This window comes from Pollachius pollachius (assembly GCF_949987615.1).
Source record: "Pollachius pollachius genome assembly, chromosome: 2".
In the NCBI taxonomy this organism is placed as follows: domain Eukaryota; kingdom Metazoa; phylum Chordata; class Actinopteri; order Gadiformes; family Gadidae; genus Pollachius; species Pollachius pollachius.
In genome coordinates, this window is record NC_136935.1 from 35,509,679 (window position 1) to 35,519,878 (window position 10,200).

General features: G+C 49.0%; 1 protein-coding gene across 1 annotated transcript; it reads right to left on the bottom strand.

Moving 5' to 3' along the window:
• Positions 1-1,058: 1,058 nt before the first annotated feature.
• Positions 1,059-3,130, bottom strand: LOC307071840 (ATP-sensitive inward rectifier potassium channel 12-like; the record flags this gene model as incomplete). The annotated part of the gene is made up of 2 exons (XM_079730943.1): positions 1,059-2,844; positions 3,039-3,130. 2 exons carry the CDS (start codon positions 3,128-3,130, stop codon positions 1,059-1,061), a joined length of 1,878 nt encoding a protein of 625 aa, XP_079587069.1.
• Between the last annotated feature and the right edge of the window lie 7,070 nt (positions 3,131-10,200).

Sequence of the window (10,200 nt, forward strand, 5' to 3'; positions counted from 1 at the left end):
TGAAATGACAGAATAGAGTGGTTCTCTCCTGTTGCTGTACATATTCGTTTGAATAAGGGCTGGGTCATGCTTTATTTATGTGTTATGGAATGTGATTCATTCTGAGTATAATTCATTTAGAAAACAAATCTCAAGCAGGAAGACAGAGTTCCCAAAGGTCCTAAGAAAAGACATCATCATCCTAACTCTGAAAGTATAATTTGTTAGCCTGGCAACGTCAGACAAAATGCAAACTGCCAGTAGTCTGGAACCTGTCTGTTCCTTTCGATTTCCAAGGGGCGTCACCAACCTGAACAGACTAAATGCCTCTGGACGCAATTGGATAGGCCTACAACAAATCATAGTAACAAAATACATCTTTCTTCTCAGCAAAAGCTTTAAGTGCAGGCCTTTTTTCCTCTTTTTGTAAAAATATACCTTTCAGTTTTGTTTCACGCTCTGTCCATTGGAATCAACAACCTGTTATACACCAGCAGCAGACATCTGTATTTGAAATGCCTCTGCGGCACTCCTCTGCACGTCATCGTATTTATCCCGCCTCATATTAGATCAACCGTTGGGATTGATCGGTCTATTTCATTGACAAACCTTTTGGTATTAAAGGGGAGCGAGACCTTATCTGCTGAGAAAATGAAACATGAGCTGGTGAGATGTGTCTTGTTCCCAGGCTGAGAATATGTGTGCAGACCGGAATATTAGACATATAGGACCCTTGTTCTTCGGTTCACTTTTGAAGACTCTCTGAAACTCCTTCATAACATGAATCTGTGGTCACGCGTAACGCCTTAGACAGTATTTACAAAATAAAATCAAGTTATACATTAAAGGGAATATACAACGCTGTAAATGTTTTTAAGGAGACGGACGATTTAGCACAAAATGGACCTCTTTGACTTTAAATACATGTACTGGAGATACCCATGTCTCTGATAAATAAAACGATGAAACGGCGTTTGCTTCCCTTCCTTGTATTGTCAATGCCACAACTAGACGACAGACGAAACAGAGAGGGGCCCTGGCGAGTCACATGACCCACCCGGCTGTGTCCCTGCACGTCCTCAGACCCCGGACTCCCTGCTGATGTACAGCGGGAGCGCCGGCTGGAGGCGGTCGTAGTCGATCTGGCTCTCTATGTCCAGGACGCACAGCGCCTCCGCCGCCTGCTCCTCCCCAAACCGCTCCGTGAAGCCCAGACGCAGGTCGTTCCAGCCCGCCTCCTTCTTGGCCTGCATCAGCTCCTGCATCTCCTCCTGCAGCTCCTGTCCCCGCTCCTCCTCCTCCTCCTCCTCCTCCTCCTCCTCCTCCTCCTGCCCCTCCTCCTCCTCGTCGCCGCAGCAAAGCGCCACCTCGTTCTCGTAGCAGAAGGCGCTGGGCGAGTGCGGGGGCAGCAGGCGGTGGTTCACCCGCGGCACGAACGGCGACGGGGAGCGCGAGCCAGAGGAGGAGCCGGCCGAGGAGGAGGAGGAGGAGGAGGAGGGGGGAGTGGCGCAGGGGTCCCGGCCCCGCATGTGGTAGAGATCCTTGGCGCTGCAGAGGGGCGTGGCGGGCACCTCGTAGGTCTGGTGGAAGCGGGAGTAGTCCACGTGGTAGCGGTAGCCCTTCTCGAACACCAGCGGCTCGAAGCGGTGGCCCCACAGGATCTCGCGGGCCAGGTAGGAGCTGCGGGCCTGCGTGGTCATGGCCGTGGCCTCCACCATGCCCTCCAGGATCACCACGATCTCAAAGTTGTCCCTCTGCAGCTCGTCGCGGCTCAGGCAGTACAGCGGGCTGTTCTTGTTGATCTCGTGCACCACCACCAGCGGCGACACCAGGAAGAGGCGGTCCAGGCCGTCGTCGTAGCCCACGTCGATGTCCTTCTGCTCCAGTGGCAGGTACTCACCCTCCTCCGTCACGTGCGGCCGGATGAGCTGCGCCCGCACGTGCGCCTCCACGATGTGGCTCTTGCGCATGTTGCCCATGCGCCACATGAGGCAGAGCTTGCCGTCGCGCAGCGCCACCACGGCGTTGTGCGAGAACAGCAGCGTCTGCGCGCGCTTCTTGGGCCGCACCATCTTGGCCATGATGGTGCCGATCATGAAGGAGTCAATGATGCAGCCCACGATGGACTGCACCACCACCGTCACCACGGCGACCGGGCACTCCTCCGTCACGCAGCGGAAGCCGTAGCCGATGGTGGTCTGCGTCTCGATGGAGAAGAGGAAAGCCCCGATGAAGCCCTGCACGTGGAGGATGCAGGGCCGCCACTCGGGGCCGCCCGGCGTCACCTCCGCCGGCTGCCCCGCCCCCCCCGGGGTCAGCCGGAGGTCAAAGTCCCCGTGCGCCAACGCCACGCCCCAGAACACCAGGCCGAACAGCAGCCAGGAGAGGAGGAAGGTGGTGGTGAAGATGAGGAACATGTAGCGCCAGCGGATGTCCACGCAGGTGGTGAAGATGTCGGCCAGGTAGCGCCGCGGCTTGTCCTCCATGTTGTTGAAGACCACGTTGCACTGGCCGTTCTTCCTCACGAAGCGACTGCGCAGGCGGCCCTTGTGCAGGCCCCAGCCCATGGCCAGGTCCACGCCCAGCCGCCGCGACGGGGAGGGCCGCCGCCCGTTGTACAGGACCGGCTCGCTGGCCGCTCTCAGGGATATGACCCCCCCCCCCGCTCCTCCTCCTCCGTCTCCGTCCCCGCCCCCTGGAGCCTCGTCCAACACACCCCCGCCCGCCACTCCTCCTCCTCCTCCTGCTGCCTCGCTCCTGCCCCGGGCCCCGGCCAGGGCCTGCTGTGCGAGGGGCCCGTGGCCGTTGTGGAGACCCAGGCTGGAGATCTTCATGGTGTCGTCGTCTGTGGATACGATGCTGTATCTTTAGGTAGAGGCAGAACACAACGGGCAGTTAAGGGGGGATTAAAAGACATGACGACAAATGCACATCTATGATAAAAGAACAGCTCCGGGTATGAAAGGTCACTTTTTCCTAGGTTTACTAAAAGTAAACCTCTGAGATGGAGGCTTTGGGGATCAGAGCTGTGAGGGCCGACGGGGTCCTCAGCTACACACCTGTTGACTCTTACTGCTCCCATGGCTCCAGTGATAACCAGACTGTGTCTCTGGTGGCAGTAGTGGATTCTGGGACGGATCGTTCCAACCATTAAAATCCTGTTGTAGGGATGAGGAGACGATGTGGGATCAAATCTGTCCTGCAGGACATGTCAGCACCTCATCCCGGGCATACATCTCCTGGGGATTAGGAAAATAAAGGGTTTTTAATTTGTTACACTTTAACTCACCAATTTAATCATGAATAGGGATAAGCTATAAACTACCGTGTGTAATAACAGGGTAAGCAGAGCTGAATTCATTCATCCAAACACAATTCAAAAACTCTGATTGTAAACGTTGACAAAGTCCCCTGCCTGATGCAGATTAGATCAGACATGTTTAATAACAGTTTATTGATTAGGGTCCTTGCTAGCTGTTAGCCCGAAGGACCTCCAGGCTAACTAGCGCTGGAAAACCAGTCCAGCAGTGACGAGGGTAGAGGTCTGCAAAAGAGTTGAATCAGTAGTAATCTACTGATAGAACAATTGATCTGTTATTTGTCCTGGTGACAAGGTCAGCTGGTGACCACTGTCTGTTATTAGCTGTCATAAAGCTTGCGACCAGGGGAGCAAAAAAGCCCATCATTGCATAACCAACATAGCGACACAAAGGCCATTGGCTGGGGCCTAAATGAGTTTGAAGTTACCCAGCTGACCAGGCCGGCCTCTATTGGCCAAGGTTATGCAATGATTTTCTTGGGATTATTATTTTCTTTCCCCAAATGACCGCGTTTTTGTCCTTAGTGTTGTTGTGTCAATGGGGGGAGGTGAAAAAAGACCAACAATCACAAAACAAAATTGCTATCAGAAGCAAAACATTTAAAATAAAAATAAAAAGATATCACGCAGAAACTGTTTTTGCGTCAAAGCCTCAGCATATAATCTTTGATTTATAATACTCATTCAGCATCCCTAGCACCCTAACACCCTAGCATCCTAACACCGTAGCATCCTAACACCGTAGCATCCTAACACCCTAGCATCCTAACAACCGCTCTAGCACCCTAACAACCGCTCTAGCACCCTAACAACCACTCTAGCACCCTAACAACCTAGCATCCTACCAACCACCCTAGCACCCTAACATCCTAGCATCCTACCAACCACCCTAGCACCCTAACAACCTAGCATCCTACCAACCACCCTAGCACCCTAACACCCTAGCCTCCTAGCAACCACCTCCCTAACACCCACCACCGTAGCCTCCCACACCCACCACCCCAGCACCCTAACACCCACCAGCCTAGCACCCTAACACCCACCACCCCAGCACCCTAACACCCACCAGCCCAGCACCCTAACACCCACCACCCTAGCACCCTAACACCCACCAGCCCAGCACCCTAACACCCACCAGCCCAGCACCCTAACACCCACCACCCCAGCACCCTAACACCCACCAGCCCAGCACCCTAACACCCACCACCCTAGCACCCTAACACCCACCAGCCCAGCACCCTAACACCCACCAGCCCAGCACCCTAACACCCACCAGCCCAGCACCCTAGCACCCACCAGCCCAGCACCCTAACACCCACCACCCCAGCACCCTAACACCCACCAGCCCAGCACCCTAACACCCACCAGCCTAGCACCCTAACACCCACCAGCCTAGCACCCTAACACCCACCACCCCAGCACCCTAACACCCACCAGCCTAGCACCCTAACACCCACCAGCCTAGCACCCTAACACCCACCAGCCCAGCACCCTAACACCCACCAGCTTAGCAACATAGCATCATAGCAGCTATCTCAGTAGATTCTCTCCCACTCTCCCTCCTAGACCGATGACAGCCAGTCACTGCTACCGGGCCAGAAATAAGGTGCAATCCTGTGGAAATATAAATACACATCATATTCATATAATGTACATCTTATCCCAACAGTGGGGAGACATCAGCATCCGCATGGCCTAAGTGTGCTGGATGAGGGATGAGGAGGTGAGCCCTCAAGGCCCCCATTTACTCTGGGATTCATGAGTGGGATGAATCTAAGGCCTTTGGATGAAACAAGTTCACGTGAGTTTTAAGATGTTTGAAGAATTGCTGATTTTCAAGCATCAAGGGAGCTCAAAGAAGGAAGAAAAACTGTGATTTTTGGAGGGCATATCCAGCAACAAGCCTAATCAATAAGAGATTATATTGTTGGGGTAGTAGGGGCGAACACAGGTGTTTCTCATGATGTTAATATGGGGGCTGGCATGTCTACAGACCGATAATTAACTTCATGAGCTACACCGGCCCGCCTCTCCTACTACACCTCGACATTTTAGTAGTCTAGGAACTATGAACTCTTTTTTTTTTCTTTGTGTCTTAAGCCCATTTTAAATCTGCATTCTTGCCTGTAGTTGTGTTCTTGGGGACTTATGAAACATCGTCAGTCGTGGTCCAAGTACTGTTCCGTTCAGACATTTGAAACCAGCCAAGTACACTCAAAATACCCGGATGTGTGCTTGTTCTGCCCATTTTTTCGAGGATGCGTCGTGAAGGGACTTTTGTGGACTTGGGACAGTCGAGTATCCCAGAATGCATTTCCCAACAACCAGCATCACTGCATACTTACTTGCCAAGTCCGAACAACTGAGTACGAAGTCCGAACTTTGTGTCCTTGATATTGGCCCATCATCTCCTCAAATACGCAAAGAGAAGTGTTCTATTTCCCTCAGTGGGAAAAGGAACACTTTCAAACTTTGACCCAAAGATCATTTCATAGACAAGAAAACTGTTAATAGTTTAATAGTATATTATTTCTTTGATTGATTCATTAATTTAGTTTAATGACTTCCATTGACTCGAGTGATGTAAGATGCAATGTAGTTCAATCCTTCTTCCTCTTTAACTGCTAAACTGCAAGTTTCCTTTTTGCCTTAAAATAGCCAACTGCGCCTTAGAGCATGTATTTTAGATGTAAGAACGGTTCAAGCTGGTGTTCTGGGCAGTGTGCGAGACAGGTCCATATGTCCCTGAGCGATAGCAGCTGTAATTAACACATGATGATGATAGTTATTAGTCGTCTCCATAGGAACAGCTCTGGGCTGGCTGGAGGAACGGCTAGGACCGGCTCTTTAAAGAAGAAGGGGGGGTGGGGAACGTGGTCGGACATGAAGACAAAGCAGATAGAGGCAAAGTGTAAACAAACCACAGTGAGATGGTTTAATTGTCTGACGCAGAGTTAAACGTGCACACACGTGGGTTTGCACGTCAGGACACACCCGCCATACAAGAAATACAACCTCCTATACAGCGACGGGGAATTAATGAGACTGGGTGTGATTGACCAATATGTTATTATTTGGTTATATAAGTGTATTTGCATATATGTACAGCATATCACATTGTCAATACGTGTAAAGCATTACCTCATGTCTTAAGGCAAACCAGACGTGACATACTCTCTCTCTCTCTCTCTCTCTCTCTCGCTCTTTCAAACACAATGACACGCCCACACCCACACAAGCAGGTGGCAGTTCCTCTGCTGTGCTTCCCCATGAGATATTCACAAAAAGCAGGTTCAGTTAATCTATGCATGACCTCAACTGCCATCCCAGGTGAACTATGACATCAGTAATGTTAAACTCCTGACGCATCTCATGAGATACGTCAGTGGAATCAACATCCTGATCTGATTAATCCCATAGGAAAATACATTTGTAATGTGTGTGTGTCTGAGTCTTTATCTGTGTCTTTGAGGGCTGTGCGTGCGTGTGTGTGTTTGTGTGTGTGTGTTTGGACACGTGTGTTGCACGGAATGAAGGAGGCCCCTTATCAAATACCAGATTACATTCCCTTAATCCCCATCCTCCAACAACAGCACGAAAGGTAGCCGTCTGTCCTTGCACAACCTAATCCCTGACTCTTTAATCTGGGCTCTGAGGGGAATATGAAGGAAAAGACGAAGAAAATAAGAAAGAGAGAGAGAGAGAGAGAGAGAGAGAGAGAGAGAGGCAGTAAAAAAGTACCCTTGTTTTTATGTCCCATTAGCTTTCTTCTGACATATCTATATTACAATCTAGAAAAAAACAAAGAGGAAAACACTTAATAAACTATTTTAAGTATAGACATTTTGCCTAATTGCTGTATTCTCCTTTTCACACAGAATGCAGGTTCACAACTTCACATAATATCGCTATTTGCTCGATATTTGCTCAGCCATTGGATAGTTAAAGAAACAAAAAGTAAAATATTTTTGCACTATTGGCTTTGTTATGATGGAAATGTTTACGATTGAACATCAACATCACCTCTGCATGACTATTTGCTCATCTTTCTGAAAACATTATAATTTTTATACTATATTTGCATATAATTCACGTATTTTAAACGTTGACGTCACTTGTATATGTATGTGTATAGGCTTATACTACCACCTATAGTCGACTGCTCCAATACAATGGCGAAAGTTTATTGGGTAAGCAGACGCAGAGGCCGTGACATCTGTCAATGACACCGAGGGCACGCGGAGCTGTCCAGTACTGAAAATCAATGCGACCAGAGGAATGTTCGACACGCGCGAGAGAGTGAATATTTCCCATAAAACAGAAGGATCCATTTGAAAATCTCTTTCCGTTTTACCCGTCACGTTTTCACACTCGACTTGTTATAAGCGAGAGGGACATTTTTTACAATATTGATTACTTTGTGTGATTATCGATTATTTTATGTCAGTTATTTTTTTGTTTGTTTGTTTGACAGGACACATCGAGCCAACAGTTGACAACATTAAGGCATTGGTATGGAATCATGTTATGGTTTATGATGATAGAGAATGGCCTATTTCACAATGAAACCTCTCAACATATGGATTTGGAAAATTTCATGGATTTCAAGTAGGCTATGATTATAGTTTTAACTAAACAAGTGGATACATTTGAAGAGAAATTGTGTAGTATTTACCTTATGTGACGGTGGCTCCAAATTACTTTAGAGATGACGTTGGTTTCATGCTCTTGGGAACACGAATCTCCTTTCGCTCGTCTTGTAGTTGTTATATAAAAAAAACTACCACTCAATAAATAGCAACCATTTTATAAAGTTAGACACTTTCATGTTCGGTCCGAGGTCTTTTTTGCGCCATAGTCCAAACCTGCGCCCACGCTCTGCCGCCGCGCGTGAACTACTGTGACGCCCCTGCTCAGCGCGCGCATCCTTCTGGGTCCGTGACGGTGTGTGGGCGAGGGAGAGGGCGCGAGGGAGAGGGCGCGAGGGAGGCATCCTTCTGGGTCCGTGACAGTGTGTGGGTGAAGGGAGAGGGAGCGAGGGAGGTATGACTGTCACGCTGATGATTACCCTTATAAAACCCACATTTGTATTTCCCACAATAAAGGTGTGCGGTTGGTCGTTGTTGGTTTATGGTGTAAGACTGTCGTCGTCGTCGTCGCCCCCCGTGGGTTTCCATGGGAAAAGTGATCGCTATATATTTATATTTTGAAGCTATATATTTATGCTTTTGACCAACTGAGGTAACCCCCCAAAATGATCCCAGATTGGTTTAATATTACATGGAGAGGATGCTTTAAAAATCATGTTGCATTTGGAGCTGTCTGTCGAAAAGAAATAATTTGCATTTGAATACCTTGTTGAGTCCGTCTGTCTGTCTGTCCTTCCGTCTGTCTGTCTGTCTGTCTGTCAGATCTGGTCAGAAATCGACGCTTTAAGTTGTACAAAATAATGCACCTATATTTATATTATGCATATATAACACATTGTATTTGGACATATTCAGGGATACAACTCTGAATGAATGTACACTGCGTGTATAAGTTCACGATCATTTCGTGAACTTAAAAGCTGGAACAAGGTCTACAGTATGAGGATCAGACCAGTGCAGTAGGTCCCAGTCAGAACAACAAAGGCCTGCCCCCAACAGCCTGGCTGCAGAGCAGAAGAGAGGTGAAGTCACATGGCTCTTACTGTACTCACAACGCACATCCTCCCAGCTGCACACGGACGATCAAATCACCCCGAATTCATTTGTTTGTGACGCTCTCCCCTGATGACCCGGTGGTACTGCAGATTAGGACCCACTGTGGATTATACCGCCCCTTCACCTCCGGAAATAACCCGTGACTCCAGCCCAAGGTAAAGCGGGACGCCCACATCTTAAACCCTCTCCTCTGCAGAGGGCTGATTGGACCGGATCCGGCGGCTCTGAAGAGGCAGGCTGTGTTTACAGCCAGCACCCGTGAAAACCCTGGCCATGCCCATGCTTTTCTTATTTTAGGGCTGGAACACTTACTGGCAATTAGACACAACCTTATAGTTTCCATGGAAACACTGTTTTTTTCAGTTAATTCTCCCTCAGACACTTTATCACGTGTTTCATCGCTCCGTTTGTTTATTTATAACGAATGGTTGTTTTTGTACTTTACAGGTGGGTGTATCAGACAGATAGAGGGAGACTGAGTGGGAGAGGAGTAGAGAAAGGGAGAGAGAGAGAGAGAGAGAGAGAGAGAGAGAGAGAGAGAGTGTGAGAGAGGGAGAGAGATATATGGGAAGAGTGACTGAGAGAGAGAGAGAGGGAGAGATATATGGAGAGAGTGACTGAGAAAGAGAGAGAAAGAGAGAGAGGGAGAGAGAGAGAGAGAGAGAGAGAAAGAGAGAGGGTGAAAGAGTGAATGAGAGAGAGAAAGAGAGAGAGGGAGTGAGACAAATGTAGATTGACTGAGCGAAAGAGAGAGAGAGAGAGTGTAAGAGAGGGAGAGAGAGAGAAAGAGAGAGAGAGAGAGAAAGGGAGAGAGCGAGAGAGAGAAAGGGAGAGAGAGAGCGAGAGAGAGCGAGAGAGAGAGAGAGAGAGAGAGAGAAAGGGAGAGAGAGCGAGAGAGAGTTACAGAATAATGATCAGTGAGGGAGTTGGGGGGGGGGGGGGGGGGGGGTCAACTGGGGCCGCTGAGAACAATTATCAGATGAACTCCCTGTTCATGCAATCTCTTCTCTTGAGTAAAACTTTTGGGTGGTACGGATTCCTGGTTGTGATGGCCCCGGTGTGTAGACCTTCAATCTCAGGATTAGTTTCCATCTCATTTGATTTGGGCCAAATGAGATTGCACCTCATCATCCCTGTTGGAGAGCTGCTTTATGACGCAGATAATGAGAAGCCCTGCGTCTGAGCGGGTCTACGGTA